The 18,167-nt window shown below is 50.3% G+C and overlaps 1 protein-coding gene across 1 annotated transcript in view; it reads left to right on the top strand.

Moving 5' to 3' along the window:
- Positions 1-16,882, top strand: part of SCARA3 (scavenger receptor class A member 3) — a 50,013-nt gene extending 33,131 nt beyond the window's left edge. The window contains exon 6 of the mRNA XM_049632388.1: positions 15,024-16,882. Within this exon, the coding sequence (XP_049488345.1) occupies positions 15,024-15,475 (452 nt within the window). The 3' untranslated portion in view covers positions 15,476-16,882. The remainder of the gene's footprint in view (positions 1-15,023) is intronic.
- Positions 16,883-18,167: the final 1,285 nt, after the last annotated feature.

The raw sequence follows: 18,167 nt of genomic DNA, 5'->3' as shown, positions 1-18,167 counted from the left end.
TACTTAATCCCCAAATGGAGACAATAACAAGGTTACAATTCTGCCTAAAGCTCATAATGTGAGTATGCTGTGTACAACCAAAATCATACTAAACCCTTCCCCAGAAGAGGAGGTAAAGTCCTTGAGAGATAGTTACTCTTCCCCCTGGATATCCCATAATTTAAATACTATGATATAAAGTTAACAATATTTAAATACTGTGATATAAAATCAATGTTTTTTTTTTTAATTCTCTTAAGTTTCTTTATTTTGAGACAGAGCAAACAGGGAAGGGGCAGAGAGAGAGGGAGAAAGACAGACAATCCCAAGCAGGCTGTCAGCACTGTCAGCACGGAACCTGACACGGGGCTTGAACTCACAAACCATGAGATCATGACCTGAGACAAAACCAAGAGTTGGATGCTTAACTGACTGAGCCACCCAGGTGCCCCTAAAGTCAATGTGTTTTGTGTTTTATGTTACATGATAAGGGGATAAGAGAGGAAAGATAGCAAAGATATTTGCTGTATATATATTTATATATTTATAACACACTAAGGGGGAAATGCTCTTGACAAGTTCAGTCCTTATTTTTGTAACTGGTCACATGGTCATAGCTGGTATTTATAACTGCCTTCTTCCACTACCTGTCTGTATTTTCTTTGCCCCAGGCAAACACCTCAGCTGGTTGTTATTCTTTACCTGGTAGGGTGATCCAGACCTTCATTCCTGAAGGGCCATTCCTGTCCTCCCTAGTCTGGGTTGTTGTAGTTTTCAACTGACATTTATTTCAGGGAACAGTAGCACTAAGAGACACCCTAAGGGAGCTTTTGAATTCCAGACGTGCTCTCCCTTACCCCCGTTGTAGAGTAATAGTCCAGTTTCTCCTTGGTAGTTGGGATCAGTCACGTGGTCAGCACAATAACTTCTTCTTTGTCTATTAATTCAAAGGCATGAGAAGCCGAAAGTGACCAAGCAGCAGTCTTAACTTCCAGTTCAATGGAATCATTGTTGTATCTCCTGGCAAGAACACTCCTTCCTTTGGAACAAAGATCTCTAAGCCAGCAGAGCATAAGGTTGTGGGAATAAGAAGCAAACATTTTGCTACTGGGTCACTAGGGGTAATAGTGAGTCTTTCCCATCTCCATCCCTTGATCCCAGGACTAGTGAATTCTGGCTATTGGAGAAACAGCACCACATACTGGACACTGATTCAGACTATAGACAGCCCTGCAAGGTATTGCCACCTAACTAGAGCTGTAACTGAGTCTTCAAAGGCCATTGCACCCTTCTGTCATGCCAGCTGTTTCAAGATGGTGGGGACCATGGTAACACCAGTGAATTCCATGATCATGGGCCCATTGCCACACTTCATTTGCTGTGAAAGGATTTCCTTGATCAGAAGCAGTGCTATGTTGGAATACCATGGAATACCATGATGGCAGATAATGCATTCTGTCTGGTATTTTTGGCAGAAGCATTTCATGCAGGGAAGGAAAATGCATATCTAGAGTAAATTTCTATTCTAGTAAGAAGACATTGCCCCTTCCATGATGAGAGTGGTCCAAGGTAATTAACCTGCCACCAGGTAGCTGGCTGACCACCCTGGGGAGTGGTGCCATATTGGGGATTTGTTGGTGGTCTCTCCTGTTGGCAGATTAGGCACTTGGCGATAGCCGTAGCCAGGTTGGCCTTAGTGACTGGAAGTCCATGCTGCTGACCCCATGCATAGAACCCATCCCCACCATCATAGCCATTTTGTTCATGAGCCCAGTGGGTGATGACAGGGGTGGCTGGAGAAAAAAGACTGACTGGTATCCACAGAATAGGTCATCCTATGCACTTGTCTATTAAAAGTTTCCTCTGCTGAGCTTACCCTTTGAATAAAATTCACATAGGATGCAAAGGCCTTCACATTTTTTGCTCCTTCAGAGAGGACTATTCACAAACCTCTTCCCCAACTTTTCTTGTAACCAATTTTCCAATTGTGGAAAATCCCTGACCATTCAGCCAAACCATTGGCCATGGCCCATGAATCAGTATATAATCACATGTCTGACCATTTCCTCTTCTGAGCAAACACGACAGCCAGGTACACTGCCAGAAGTTCTGCCCACTGGGAGGATTTTCATTCACCACTGCCCTTCAAGGATGTCCCAAAGAGGGGCTGTGATGTTACAGCTGCCCACTTTCAAATGATGCCTGTGTTTTGTTGAGAACCAATGGTAAACTAGGCCGGAATCTTCTCCTCCTCCTCTATCAGCTGGTCATAGAGAACTCCCCATAATACCACAGGTGCAGGCTGGGGGAGAGAAGGTGGTATACTAGGAGTGGGGACCGTGGGTATTTGGACCACTTTCTCATGTAACTTACTTGTGCCTTCAGGGCCTGCTCAGGCCTAATTACATATACACCACTTCCATTTGATGATGGAGTGCGGCTCTGTGTGCCCAACATTATAACTTGGTGGGTCAGAGAGTACCCAGTTCATGAGGGACAGCTCAGGTCTCATGGTAACATGGTGACCTCTGCTAGTCTCTACTCAAGCCCAAGAGCTATTTCTCAAAAGGAGAGTAGTTATCCCCGGAGGATGGCATGACTCTGCTCCAAAATCCTAAGGGTCTGTAGTGCAAGTCACTTATAGGGGTCTTCCAAAGGCCCCAAACAACATCCCTATCTGCCACTGTCACTTTAAGCACCATTGGATCTGTTCGATCATATGGCCCAGCTTGCACGGAAGCCTGGACCTGTCGCAGAGCCTTTTCTTATTCTAGGCCCCGCTCAAAACCAGCAGCTTTTCAGGTCACTCAATAAGTGGGTTGGAGCAACACATCCCAGTGAGAAATGCGTATATGTTACCTCCAAAATCCAAAGAGGCCCACAAGGTGGGCCTCTTTTTTGATTTCAGGAGGGGGCCAAATGGAACAGCTTATCCTTGGGAGGGATATCTCAACATGCCCAAATCACTGGATCACTAGAAATTTCATTGAGGTAGAAGGCCCTTGAATTTTTGTCATGTTTATTCCCCACCCTCTGACCCACGAATGTCTTCGAAATAGTGAGCTACAACTTACTTGCTCGCTAGGTTGAATCAGTATAATATCGTCACTGTAGTGGACCTGCGTGATATCTGGTGGGGGAGAAAGGAAGTCAAGTTCCCTGTGAACTAAAGTATGATGGAGAGCTGGAGAGTCGAGATCCCCCAAGGCAGGTCCGTGAAGGTGTATTGCTGGTCCTGTCAGCTGGAAGCAGACTGTTTCTGGTGGGCCTCGTGAACAGGTATGGACAAAAAAAAGCATCTGGGATGTGTTGATTCTCTCAAGTAATGAGACTGCATCTGGTACAGGAGCTACAAGTGGAGTCACAACCTGGCTAAGCTTATGAAAATGCACTGTCATTCTCCAAGATCCACCTGTCCTCTGCACAGGTCAAATGGGCAAATTTAACATTCTTGATGTTAAAGATGGGGGCACCAATCTCTTCAGTCCCTTCAGGAATGTGGTATTGCTTTGGGTTTACTATTTTCCTTTATGGATATATGTAGGAAAAAATAAATATTGGTTGATTTATTTTGAAAGAGATAACGAACAAAGGGGGTGGGTGATGAACAGAGGATCCAAAGCAGGCTCCAAGCTGACAGACAGCAGAGAGCCTGATGCGGGACTTGAAGTCACGAACCATGAGATCATGACTTGAGCAGAAGTAGGACACTCAACTGACTGAGCCACCCAGGTACCCCTGGTTTACTATTGTCCTAGGTAAAGGCAATTCTAGTGGCTTCTGGTTGGCCTTTCCCACCATGATATCCCTTACTTCATAGGCTAGGGAACCAATGTGGGGATTCTACCAGCTACTAGGTAGGATGTCTATTTCAATTATGCATTCCAGAACTGGGGAAACAACCACAGGGTGAATTCAGGGAACCAGTGGGCCTCACGTGAGACAGATCTGTGCTAAAACCCCATTGATCACCTGACCTTCATAAGCCCCTACTCTGACTGGAGGGCCACAGTGACATTTGGGTCTCTTGGAATCAGTGTCAGTTCAGAGCCAGTGTCTAGTAGTCCCCAGAAGGGCTGATTGTTTTCTCTGCCCCGGTGCACAGTTATCCTGGTAAAAAAAAAAAAAAAAAAAAAAAAAGGTGTAGGTCCCCTTGGGGAAAGCTGGGAAGATTAACAGTATAAATACTAGGGACCTTCCTCAAGGGTACCCAGCTTCCCTTTCATTCAAGTAGTTCTGGATCTGTAAACTGGTTCAAGTCTGAGAATTGACTGTGAGGAGCCATGGCTATTTTTATGATTTGGATTAGACTTTTATTCACTTGACCTGGAACTTCTCTGCTTATACAAAACAAGTAAGAATTTAGTAGGCTTCCTATCTATTTCACTTCTAGGTACACCATGATCAACTAGCTAACACCACAGGTCTGTGCATGTCAGCCTATTCTGATCACCGTGTTGACTTTGCTATTACAGTATCCATGCTCTCCTTGCCTTGGCCAGTTGAGTGCCACCATTAGGTAGCTGCCACCCCGGGACCCAATCACTCCCATTATGGTTAGGTTTCCCAGTTGAGTGACAAAAGTTCCCCCTGTATAGTCTGCCTGCAGAAGAGAGCAATCAGAAAATTCTTCAAGGCTTCTAAGACTCTCCTTACAGATTTATTTCTCACAGTCATGGTGAAAGGCACGTCTTCTGGACCTTCCCAGGATGGGTGAGTAGGTCCCAGATGACAAATCCACTCCAACATCCCAGCTTCTCTCATTCTTTGAATCCCTTTCTTTACATAAAACCAATGAGATCCAGCATTTCTAACTCACTCACTATGGGTCTTTTGGCCCATGTCTCAGCCAACCAACCAAACTAACTGTTAAGAGCCTTTCTCACTCCCCAAGATGCAATATTAGATGCAGAATCCCTGCTTAGTGAGCCCCTATCAATAAATTCTGCCTGATGCAATGTTATGTTCCTTCCACCATTATCTCCACACCTTTAGGATCCATTACCACAAATATCCCCCAGATTCCTATCTGTATAAATTTAAAAACTCAGGTAGTTCTTTTGGAGTGTAGCACATCTCCTCATAGGTCACACTTTGTGCCTCACCTTTAAGGTCCTGCTGAGAACTGAGTCTAGCTATAGGTCTAGAAGCAAAGGGGGGTGGTGGCGGTGGGTCCTCAGGAGAATCATCATTGTCTTGCTTGGCGGTGCCTCAGGGCAGGCCACTGCCCTTTCCTCAGGCCATGAGGGCTTCAGACAGGGGTTGAGAGGCCACTTTTACTGGGTGTGGGGGGAACTGCTTCCTCTGTCAAAGATGACTTATCAGAATTTAGGGGTTAGTGTCCCCAGCTCCATCAAGGTCTTCCCACATATCCCCATTCCAACTTTCAGGATACCATTCCTTCCCAGAAAATGCCTTTACTTTAAGAGTGGACACCCTGGGAAGCTGGGAATTCAGCCTGCATTGCAATTCAGCCAGTTACAGGATGAGTTTGTAAGTTAGATTTTCAGCAATCTCAACCCCATAGCCACAGGAAATAAGGGTCTCCTTCAGGGCAGACATGGAAGCTTTCAGGTCATTTATGTGACACTTGAGCTGGGAATTTGAATCCCCAAGGTCAACTTTTTATTGCCCCACTTTGTCCAGTAGCATTAGGAGCAACCAATCTCATTATACTCGTTACTCTGACAAAAAATGTTCGAAAGTATCAGTCCCCAATACTTTGCATATCTTTGTTGCCAGATCATGCTTTGGACTATTAGGCTGTCTTTACTACTAGAAATAAAGTCATTAGCATCTTTAAATCTTAAATTAGAGTCAGTTCCAGAAATCCCAGATCAATTTAGAACATTCATCTTTAAAATTCTGTTCCTTTATACTTGCTCTTGGTACCACAATCTGTATTAGTCAGGATTCTCCAGAGAAACAGAACCAAACAGCAGGATATATATATCCTGTGTCCATTAGGATCTCTGAAAGAAATTGATTTACTATAAGGGATTGAAGGAGGTGGCTCACATAATTATAGAAACCAGCAAAGCCCAAGATCTGCAGGGTGAGTCAGCAAGCAAAAGACCTGGGAGAGCCAATGGTTTAATTCCAATCTGAGTCCAAAAGCCTGAGACTCAGGAGAGCTGATGGTATAATTGCAGGCTGAAGGCTGGCAGGCTCAAGACCCAGGAAGAGCCAATGGTTTCAGTTCAAACCCAAAGGAAGGAAAGAGCTGAAGTCCCCACTTGAAGCAGTCAGGTAGGAGGGATTCCCTCTTAGGCTTTTTAAAAAAAATTTTTTTAATGTTTTTATTTATTTTTGAGAGAGACAGAGACAGAGAGTGAGCAGGGGGTGGGGGTGGGGGGCAGAGAGAGAGGGAGACACAGAATCGAAAGCAGGCTCCAGGCTCTGAGCTGTCAGCACAGAGCCTGATGCAGGGCTTGAACTCATGGACACTGAGGTCATGACATGAAGTCGGACACTCAACCGACTGAGCCACCCAGGCACCCCATAGGCTTTTTGTTCTATCAAGGCCTTCAACTGACTGAAGTGAGGCTCACCCACATTGGGGATTTCCTCAGTCTACTGATCCAGATATTAATCTCATCCCAAAACACCCTCATAGGCATACCCGGAATAATGTCTGACCAAATATCTGGACACCCTATGGCCCAGTCAAGTTGATACATGAAATTAACCATCAGAGGTGACATCTGAACTGAGACACCTGAAAAAGAAGGAGGAATAAGTTAGATATAGCAGGTTCAACATGGATGAACAGAAGGGTTCCAGGTAGAGGGAGCAACACATGCAAAGATCATGGGGGAAGCCTATGGCATACACATTATCTCCTTTCATTCCCACGATCCCTGAAACCATGAACCCAAAAAGCCTGCAGTGAACTGGATACCACACGAGGTCTAGCCAAGTTCACACAGCTGTCAAGGAATGGACACAGGATTCAAATTCAAGGCAGTTCAGATCCATAGTTGCAAGCTGCCTGGAACGGCCTTCTCCAAAGTCACATAAAACCCTGTCCCTCTAAAAGCACCTGAGCAATTGAAGCACCTGCTTCTTGGTGACAGCAATCTGCCCAGTGTAGTTTCTGCAGTGCACTTCTGTCTAATCCCCATCAATTTCCCCAGCAAGGGGCTGACCTCTTCTTCCCCGTGGGGAACCTCCATCCCCAGCCTACCCCTAGATTCCATACCAAAGGTGGGTTGCCTGGCCCACTCCTTCAAATCATGCTTTATGGCTTCTGCTTATGAGAATTTCATTCTGAAATGAGCACTGTATTAGTCTGCTCCGGCTGCTGTTACAAAGTACCACAGACTGAGTGGCTTAAACCACCGAAACGTACTGTCTCGCAGCTCTGGAGGCCAGAGGTCTGAGTTCGAATGTCGGCAAGGTTGGGTCCTTCTGAGGGCCGTGAGGGAAGGCTCTGTTCCAGGCCGTGGCTGATAGATGACGCTTTTCTCCCTCATCTCTTCATCTTCTCTCTGTGCATTTCTGTCTCTGTGTTCAGTTTCCCCTTTTCCTCAGGAAGCCAGTCATATTGGAGTAGGGGTTACCTAATGGCTGCATTTAAAATTGATTACTTCTGGGGCGCCTGGGTGGCTCAGTCAGTTAAGCGTCTGAGTTCAGCTCAGGTCATGATCTCGCAGTCCATGGGTTCAAGCCCTGCGTCGGGCTCTATGCTGACAGCTCAGAGCCTGGAGCCTGTTTCAGATTCTGTGTCTCCCTCTTTCTCTGACCCTCCCTGTTCATGCTCTCTCTGTCTCAAAAATAAATAAGTGTTCAAAACAATTTAAAAAAATTGATTACTTCTGTCAAAACCCTGTCTCTAAGGAGGGTCATATTCCCCAGGGGCTAGGACTTTAGCCTATGAATGTTGAGGGGACACAATTCAATCCCTAACAAATGCTATTACTTTTTCATTCTACTCTTTCACAGCAGTATTTCCAACAGTTTTTCTCCTGGAAAATAATCCCAAAGATGCCTAATCAGAATTCGTTTATACTAGGAATCTGGATGGCTCTACCCAGGTTCCCTGGACCCTTCCCAAGGAATTGTGTGTCTTTGCAGGAAGAGGGTTCGACCTGAAAATATAACCAATCTTGGCTCTAGAGAATAAAATTAGTTAGCCACTGAGATCTGCCAGTTCCAGAATTTATGGCTTACATTTGGTGGGGGAGGGGGGCAAATATCTGGGCCTGATAATCTAGGGGAGCTTTAAGGAAGAAGGAGGGAGGGCCCCACAATCCCAGACAGCTCTGTTCTCTCTGCAGAGCACAGACTTGGAGCCAACCTCTCTGATTCTCTATTTTGCTTTAATCATTTAGTCTCAAACCTGTATTGCCTTTATTTTACATCATTGAGCATTTCTACTGCCACGAGGGTTAATTTTTTATTCAATCTAAATTGGTGGTGTTGGGGGGGATGGAAGTACATCTTGTGGACCTGCTGTCATATTTTTGCAACAAAGCCAAGTATTGAATGTTTCTTGGGTAACTGAAACATTCCCCCAGTGTTTTATCTAAAATACGTAGCTCTAGGATACATCCTCTAGGCTGCATTGTTCTAGAAAAGGCATTATCAGGGAGTTCTTACAGTTTATCCTCTGTATTTTTGTTGCGTTCAGCCTAAGAACCAATGAAATATAAAGCTTTCCCAATGACAAAGCCCATTCACAGACTTCGTTTTGTTTCAGCCTCACAACAACCTTTGTGCAGTAGACAAGGCAGTGTCTTTATTTTACAAGAAGGTGACCTGAGACTGGGAAAGGTTAAGGCACGAGCTCAAGGTCACACTATGATTTTAAATTCTGACCCCTTGTCATGGCTCTGAGGTGCACACGTCCAGGGTGCAGCCAGAAGAGGAGACACTGAGAGCGTAAGCTCTCAGATACCAAAAAGGCACCTCCCCTCAGGTCCTGCCTAGGTGTAAGGTGTGGGGCAGAGAGTTGCAAAGAGGGAGATGATACTCAAAGTGTTGGCAGGGGAACCATTTAAGAACCCCATTCTAAGTATAACCCAACAAGAGTCATGGGAATTTATATTTGTTCCTGTCCTAATAATGGCAGAGTCCTCATCTGAGGACCTTATCTTAGCTGGAGAGCAAGGTAAGATATTTGTTTCAGCTACATCTGACTCTTGGTTCAACCTCTGAATTTCTGTTTAAACTCCTCATGGTTGTTAAAGCACCTCATGTAAAACCTTTCTCATCTGAGAGAAAATTTCAGGTACAAAATGTGCATCCTTTCCTACAGGAGCTTGTTACTCATTCTTTCAGGCATAGACAGGTGCTGACAGTCTCTCATGTTGGAGCTGGCAGTGAGGTCTCCCCCAGGCTGGAACTGAGCTGCTCTCTAGAATAAACGGGGTGGGACAGCAATGACCACAGCCAGTGTGGAAGGTGCCAAGTGCTGACTGAAGGGCTGGAGCTCTTAAACTACATGGGAAAGAAGTCTGACTTCTAATTTGCTCGGAGTCTGTAGGCAGAATCACTTAATCTTTCTAAGCCTCTGTTTTTTCTTTTTGTTCTTCATCGGTAAGTAAAAGGATAAGACCAGCTGTTCTCTGAGACCTCTTCCAGCTCAACTTGCTCAACAGAAAGCCTGTGGTACTTCCATAGTGTGTGTACCTCTCATAGAATATTTCTGTCTTTGGGGCACCTGTGTGGCTCAGTTGGTTAAGCGTCCAACTCTTGGTTTCAGTTCAGGTCATGATCTCACGGTTCGTGGGTTCAAGCCCCATGTCGGGCTCTATGCTGTCAGTGTGAAGCCTGCTTGGGATTCTCTCTCCCTGTCTCTCTCTGCCCCTCCCCTGCTATTTTTTTCTCTCTCTCTGTCAAAATAAATAAGTAAACTTAAAAAAAGAAAAAAAGTATTTCTCTCTTCCTGCCCTGTAGGATGATTTCTGTGTCTGTGTTAGACAGCGTCTGTGCTAGGACTATTATTTGGACATTGAAAACAGGAAACCATCATTGCTTATTAGCTGAGTGACCTTGGATAAGGCTTTTGGCCACTAGTTACTTTCAATTCAACTTTCTCATCCACAAATAGGAATATTAATACCTCCCTTGCTTATATCCCATGGGGTAGTTGTGAGTATCATTGTTAACAGCGGGTGTGAACAATTTTTATAAAATACAAAAGGCTGCCCTAATTTAAGGGATGATTCTGAATCTAATTTTCTTGATGATGGGCTACTTGTCTCCCTCATCAAGTACCAAGCAGAGTGCCTGCTCTTGGAAGGCACTCAGGAAACATTTGCTCAGTGAAGGCAGAATGAAAGCATAAACAAGGCTAGAAGCAGAGGGTGGGCAAGAAAGGTGACGTTTGGCCTATTTCTGATACACTCATGCTCACAGCGCTTGGTCCTAGAGGAGCGTTTACTAGGGCCCTGTCACCTTGTCTGTCTTGAACGCCGATTCTTGTCTCCCCGGCACCATAAGACTAAGTGAATGAAGCTGAACGCTCTGCTCAGTCTCTCTGCCCTGTGCAAATGCACACACGATCCCCTCTTCTCCTGAATCTTGGCATCCTTCCACCCCAGCCCCAGTGAAGCCACTGAAAGCCCTACTCAGCTTCTCAGCCTGACGGCTGCAGCGTTTTGTTTGGCTTCTCAGCTTCTCTGCTCAAACTGATCACTCATCAACAAATGCCTTGAGAAGGAAAGTGCCAAAGACTGCCAGGCTGACTTCCATGAGCCTCCCTTCTCCCTGTGATTTTAGCCTTTGATCTCCCTCCAAAGCCATCAGGAGTATGTCTTGGTATTTGATCTGATGATTCGGATTATTCTCAGTGGGAAGTTTCGTCTGTTACAATCTAGTGCATCACAGAAGTGGAGGTCCATTGTCATTTTTTCAATGTTCCTCAGGTAACAACAGCCGGTATTGAGAGTCCCTGACTTAGGCCAGTATATTCACTGAACAGAGGGAAGCCTGAGGTCCCAAGAGGGACAGAGACTTACCTACGCATCCAATTGGTTAATACCAGACCTGGGACTCAAACCAGGGTCCCCCAAAGCCCAGGCCAGTGTGCCTTCCTTCCATGGCCTTTCAAGAGTCGCCCATTCCGTTTCTGTTTCCTTCCGTCCTCGTAAGCTGACCTGTTGCTTTGGACTGGGAGATGGGCTGCAGGCCCCTCCTGCCCACGCACTACCCCACCCATGGGTGGGGAGTGTTGGGCTCTGACAGACTCAGTACTTCTGCTCACCCCCACCTCCACCTCTTCCGGGTTCCTAGTGCAGACCACCTACTTGTCCCAGACATGCAGTCAGTTGTGGCTCGACCCTAATGGGCCAGGATCGCCTAATTATAGTCCCCGGCTTCCTGAGTAATTATGGGCCTCCCCGGGACTCCAGTGTGCTCCGTTCCTCTCCCACAACCCTGCCCCTCAGCCACACTGCTCACTTTCCTCCTTTGCTTTAAATGCTCCCCACAGCGTTTGAATTCCGCCCAGAGCAGGATTGAGCCCTCCCCTCCTTTGCCCTGCAGCCCTGCTGGTATCCCGATCTGATAATGGGCTGTGTCAGTGGCACGCCTTCCCGCAGAGCAGATACCCTGTCAACCTCTGTCTACATTCCTTGTCCCTAAGCTAACGATGAAAGCCAGGGCTGTTGACTTCCTCCCAGGCTAGACCCAGGTCCCACAGCATGATTCATGGCTGGGAGGGACCAGCTCACCTGGGGAAGACAGCCCTTCATCTTACCCTTCCCCACGCTGTGTGGACCCTCCCTGGGACAGGCAGGGCGGGGGCGGGGAAAGGGCCAGGAGCCCAGCCACAGGGTAATGAGGACCCGAGGCAGTGCGGTAGGGGGACAGAGCATGGGTTTCAGAGCTTCAGGCCCGGCTTTGAGTCCTGTCTCTACCCCTTACTGGCCGATGATCTTGGGTACGATGTCACCCTCTGCACCACATTGTCTCATCTGTAAAATGGGACAACAATCTCAGTATACAAAGCTGACACAGGAGAGACTCAGTAGACAGATGCTGGCACTCTCATTGCCCTTCCCTTCTCCGAGAGAAGGCAGGTCCCAGAGAAGTCAGAGAGTGGGCAGGGATGTCGCAGGGTTGTCACTGGCCCCTGATGCCTTGTCTGCAACAGAGGCTCCTGTCAGTAGTCCCAGACGAGGCCACCCCGCCTGATGTCCTCAAAGTGACTGTCTAGGACCCCTTTCCGTGTGCTCAGAGATGGGGTCGGTGGTGCCAGCCATGATGGGGAGGGGTATGGAGAGTGAGGTCACCCATTTCCCTGAAGTTCTCCTTCCACGCATGCTGAGGGCTGCACTCCTGGGGCAGTGAGGTGCATAGTGTGACCCAGGCTTCTGCACACACCTTCCACCCAGGCATGTGGACCCCGGCCTTCCCCATCTAGGGAAGCCGCCAAGAGCTTCCCCAGGAAGAGGAGGCCGTGAGGGCAGGTGGGAAGGGGCAGAAGAGAGGGCCTCACCCTCTTTCTCTCCCTCACTGCTGGCATAGAGACCCCTGGCAACCCTCTCAGCTAGCTGCTCTGCCCCTCGAGTAAGGGCGGAGAGGGCACCTGATGCAGACGACACGGGCAGGCCGGGGTCCCGGGGAGAGAGTGAGGGGGCTCCCGCTGGACCTGGGGGCTGTTCAGAGCAGGGCAACTTCATCGGGATGAGACTTCTCATGCTTTTCCTGGGTCGACGCTGGAAATGGGGATCGTGGACCCATTCACCCCGGGGACAAGAGAGGAAGCCATGGAAGTGGTTATAAGGGGAGAGAATGAAGAACCGGGGAGCTGTGTCCTGGGGCGGGCAGCGGGTGAGCCCAAAGAAGCAGGCCAGAGGGCAAGGACAGAGGCAGGGGGAGGGGTGGGGGGGGGGAAGCTCCAGGGGCCCTCAGGAACTGAAGTACAACTCTCAATTTTATCCATGAGGGCCTGAGCTCCAGAGTGGGCAGGAATTTGCCCAACGTCACTCCAGGGCCCCCTGACTCCCACCCATCCACCCATCCACCGATCCTCCAGGGGCCCCTCCACCTCTGAATGGCTGTTTTTCCAACCTCAGCAGGCCCAGGTGCCAAGGCCAGAGCTGGGGCGGAGACCGGTGTCATGGCTCTGCCGATTCCCAGCAAGTCCTGCCAGGCTGGGGAGGCAGTCCCTTGGTGGGCACCTCTCTGTACCAGGTTGTTCCAGCTGCCTGGTGCGGGGGAGAGGGGGCTGGGGGGGCTCCAGGGGCCTCTGCAGACCAAAGAGCAGGTCCTGCCTCCTGGCTGCTCCCTGGCGGGTCCACTGCACCGCCAGCCACCCCACCCCTGCCCCCGCTGGCCCCATGACGGAATCCCAGCCTGTGCAGCTGGCACGCCATGTGAGCCGAGCCCACACAGGGCTGCATGCCCCTGTGGGGGGGGAGGTGGGCATGGGCAGGTGGGGGCAGGGAATGGCTGGAAGGTTTTTATTGGCCCTCGTGGGGCTGACTCTGTCTGGGCTCCAGTTTCCCGTTTAGATCCCAGTTTAGAGCTTAAGAGGACGGTATTCACTGATCCACAGAACCCTCTGGGAAGCAGACCCACAGGGAGCAACAGGGGTGGGGAGTGGGGAGAGGGTGCTGGGGGCTGGGGGGCGTAAGCAGGTAGCATCAGCCAGGATTAACAGCAGTGGCATCTTCATTAGCTGGGGCAGAGCCCGGACACCGCAGACCTGGGTCATGGCCACTGGCAGGGCTCCCTGCTCTCTGAGAGGCCCACCTGGGTTCTGGTTTCCGCTCAGGGGACCCTGAGGGGACTGCTTCACCTCTCTGGGCGTTAGTTGCCTCCTCTGTGAAAGGCAGGAATTGGACTGGCTCTCACCTAGCTTGAAAATGCCAGAAGTCTTTTGCAAGAATGATGTAGCAGCAGAATTCTCAGGGAGAATTCTGTACCCGTACCCTTTGCTGAGACCACTGAAAAAAGCCAGGTCTCTGCTGTGCCTTTGCTGCATGATCCTCATGAGGCCAACGAGTCCCCTTTCCTCCAGGAATTCAGAGATGCCTTGGGGCAGAGCGACGGCCACACTCTGCTTTGTGCCCTGAGTGTTCGTACAGCTCTGGGAGCTGGTGACTCTCAGATCTAGTCAGAAGCATATTAAAGTCTTCCGACCCCTGGCTTGGGAACTAAGAAGGGCTCTTTAAGGACAGACCATGTCTTCATCTTGGCCTCTCCCCCAGGCGCTAGGCCAGAGCCAGGTGGGAGCAAGGAGTCCACAGCTATTTGGTGAATCATTCTTTTCAAGCGTGTTCTGAGTTTTCACTGCCATGTGCCAGGCTCCATGCCCAGGGCGGGGGCTGTGAGCTGTGGCCCTCAGTCTCTTCCAGAGGCTCCATAGTCTAGCAGGGTCTGCCAGAAAGGCACTGAGGGTTTGCTTTCACGGTACGGTGACTTCTTTTTCCACGTGTCAATTGAAAGATTCAGCAAGTGGCAGCCTCAGGAGCTCAGAGTAGTCAGGGTGGGCCTCCTGGAGGAGCCGTCCTTTCTCTGGGCTGTTGTGCCCACACACTAACCCTGCAAAGGGGTCTGTTTCTCCTACCTCACTTTTTTGGTTTTCCTCCCCCGTGTCACTTGACTCCATCCCTGGCCCCAGATGCAGAACGGTCATGGGCAAAAGCCTGAGGTTGAGATGAGGGTGGGGCAGGGGGTTGAGTCAAAGACTCAAGCAGAAGGCCAGGCGGCCTCCAGACCGGGACAGACAGTCCTGGCCAGTGTTGGCCTTTTCCCAGAGCTGTCCAGCTCTCCCAGTTCCCAGCTTGAGTGCACGTGGGGAACGAAGTCCTGAAGTCAGAACAGTGAGTTCTCACGGTGCCCCAGACCTCCCGCCAGACACTTACCCGCGTTATCTCAGGGTCCCCTCCTCACAGGTTGTTCGGCCGACTTAGGGAAGTCACGTAATGGGCCCGAGCTCCCAGAGCTCGCAGGCGGCAGGCCTGGCCTTTGTGTCTAGCTAACTAGACATTGTCACTGTGGCCTGGCCTGTGCTGTGTCTCCTTGGTGGGAGAGCCTCGTGAGAGCTGCCCGTCATGGACTGACTTCTCCCTTCTTCTCTCTGACCCTAGGTGCCCCTGGCCCCCCCGGACCAAGAGGACTCAAAGGAGACACGGGCACGAAAGGGCCTGGTGGCAGCAGAGGACCGAAAGGAGACCCTGGCAGCTTGGGGCCCCCGGGACCCCAGGGTCCTCAGGGGCAGCCTGGAGACACAGGACCCATGGGGGAAAGGGGACCGGTTGGCCTTCGGGGTTTCCCAGGCCTCAAAGGCTCAAAGGGCAGTTTTGGAACTGGAGGCCCAAGAGGACAGCCAGGCCCGAAAGGGGACATGGGGCCCCCAGGGCCAGAGGGGCCCCCAGGGTCTCCAGGGCCCTCAGGGCCTCAGGGAAAGCCAGGGATTGCTGGCAAGACAGGGTCACCGGGCCAGCGGGGACCCATGGGGCTTAAGGGTGAACCAGGGATCCAGGGGCCCCCTGGCCTCCCAGGGCCCCCAGGCCCACCAGGAAGCCAGAGCCGCTACTAAGGGCCCCAGGCCCAGACACTGCTGCACCAAATGCCGGGAAGGGCCTCAGGGCATGGCAAGCCCCCACCCCAGAAAGCCACCCTTACAGACAGTTGTGGTTCTTTGATCCCAAAGGGGCTTCTCCCCAGCCTGCCCCTGCACCTCGGGGCTCCCCAGTACTGACTGTACCACAGAAAGCAGCCCCTCACACGCACACACACACGCACATACATTTCCCTGCTGGCCAGGGGGGCCAACTGGGTGTCCCTGGCTGGGCAGGAGGAGAGGGCAGGAGAAGACCCCCCTCTCCTGTGACTGAGCCTGCCAGGGAGGTGGCTACCTTGGGAGGAAGGTCTTAACTCTATTTCTGAATTGTTGACCAACTTGGCTCTCCAGCTTTTTTGGAACCAGCCTAGCTAACAGTTCCCCGTGGCTCCCAGCGGTTGAAAAGACCCGGAAAACCTTTGAAGGGGATGTGGTTCAAACTCTAGGGACAAGGTGGATTTGATGACCAGAACACTCTCCTCATGACCATGGGAGCAGTGTCCCAGGAGTTGCCCCCTGCCTCACACAGGACGGAGGGACTCCACCTGAGTCACATTCTCAGGCTCTGGGCACCGAGCTCTCATGAGTTCAGCAATTTTTTCTTGTCTCCAGAAAATTCCTCACTTCATCCTTGCCTCCTTCTCTCAGGAGCATCTTGGGAGAAATCCAAGCAGGAGCTTCATCTGCATGGGGAGACTATCTAGGCCCTGGAACATTCTCCCAGAGTGGCGCCCAGCAGCTGGGAAGCTGGAAGAAGGGAGGCAGAGGCGTGAGTGAAGATGCCTCCCTTGCTCCATCTGAGGCTGGCCCGCCTGCTCCATTCCTGGGACGGGCCCCTCTGTGGAGGCTGGAGGAGGGCCAAGCCTGGCGACAGCAGCTCTCCCCTCTTGTACCCAGCTCTCCTGCCCACAGCTGCCTGCTGACCTTACCCTGCCCTGACTCAGAATGGCCCGAGGCCTCTCTGCTTGGGCAGGAAGGCTGGACGAGGAGGGAAGGGCCCAAACATCCACAAGAGACTCGCTAGGACACCATCCCTCGTCACCTCCAACTTCCTGTGCACAAGGGCAGAAAGGAGCCCTGGAAGCTCCCCCAGCAGGGTGAAGGCCGCCCACAGGCTAAACTTGTGGTAAAGCTGCCTTACCTTGGTGTTCGGCAGATCCCAACCACTCCTGGGCTGGGGGCCTGGAGCTGTCCCCTCCCCACCCTGACTCAGAGAATAGCCTCTGTCCTCATTCCAAAAGCCTTAATGCCACCTCCCTTCCTGTAATATGTGCAACTGGTTTGCACTCCCACCTGCCCCCCCCCCCAATGCCATGTAATTCTGTCTATATATGATATCATGCGATATAGTATTACTGAGTCAGTAAAGAGCTGTTTCCAGGAGGGAGGTGTCTTCTGGTCCTTTCTGCCCAACCAGGGGCATAATGCCTTCAGGGGCTCTGCCTCACTTGGACTTTGAAGGGGAACCGGTGGACGAAGGGTCCCCTAGATATTCACTGTAGAGTTTGGCCCTAACCCCCTGCCCCTCAATCTAGAGACACAGAGCTGTGGCAGGAATTCACAGCGGTCCTCTGGGGGCCAGGGACCAAGTGCATGTGAGGGAACCACCCATAAAGAGCAGGAACCCAGTGAGAAACAAGGTGAGTTCTATTATTCTTGCAACAGGCTAAACGGAGCCCTAGACAATCTGAGTGACACCTTCACCCTCCCTGTTCTGCAGATAAAACGGAAAAGCAGAAAGAGATCGGGCCAGATCTGCCCCCGAAAGCCTGCCTCTCCAGGATCCACAGGAAACAGAGGACAGCTGGGTCCCCTGTGAATCAGCCAGGTCTGCTCCAGGAAGCCAGAGTGTAGGAGGGAGCTCTGCCCTCGGGGGCTGGCTTTGAAAGCATATGTCTTAGTCCATTTTGGCTATTCTAACTGGATACCACAGACTGGCGATTTACAAACGGCAGACATTTATTTCTCCCAGTTCTGGAGGCTGAAAGTCTAAGATCAAGGTGCCAGCAGACTTAGGGCCTGGTGAGGCCCTGCTTCCTGGTTCATAGATGGCCATCTGCTCACTGTGCCCTCACATGGCAGGAGGGGAGAGGGAGCTTGCTGAGGTCACTTTTCTAAAGGCACTAATCCCATTCATGAGGGCTCCACCCTCAAGACCTAAACACCTTCCAAAGACCCCACCTCCTAATTCCATCACAGCGGAGGTTAGGATTTCAACACATACATTTGGGGGAGACACAAATATTCGGTCTATAGTAGCATAGTATGGTCACTTGCTAATAAAACGCAGCCCAGTACAAGTCCTATGCCCTGTTTCGATTTTGTTTTTTGGAAGGGAGGGGGAAGTGATGCGTGTTAGTAAGGTTTCTCCACAGAAACAAAACCAAGAGGCTATACAATAGTCTCCCATTATCTGTGAGGGGTTCCAAGACCCCCATTAGATGCCTGAAACCACAGATAGTACTGAACCCCATACGTATTCTGCCTTTTTTCCAAATATACCTACCGATGAGAGCGTTTAATTTATAAATTAGACACAGATGAGGCACCTGGGTGACTCAGTTGGTTAAGCATCTGACTCTTGGTTTCGGCTCACATCACGATCTCACAGTTCGTGAGTTCAAGTCCCATGTCGGGCTCTGCACTGACCGTGCAGAGCCTGCTTGGG

This window comes from Panthera uncia, chromosome B1 (assembly GCF_023721935.1).
Source record: "Panthera uncia isolate 11264 chromosome B1, Puncia_PCG_1.0, whole genome shotgun sequence".
Taxonomy (NCBI): Eukaryota; Metazoa; Chordata; class Mammalia; order Carnivora; family Felidae; genus Panthera; species Panthera uncia.
This window is presented reverse-complemented; position numbering and strand designations above follow the sequence as displayed.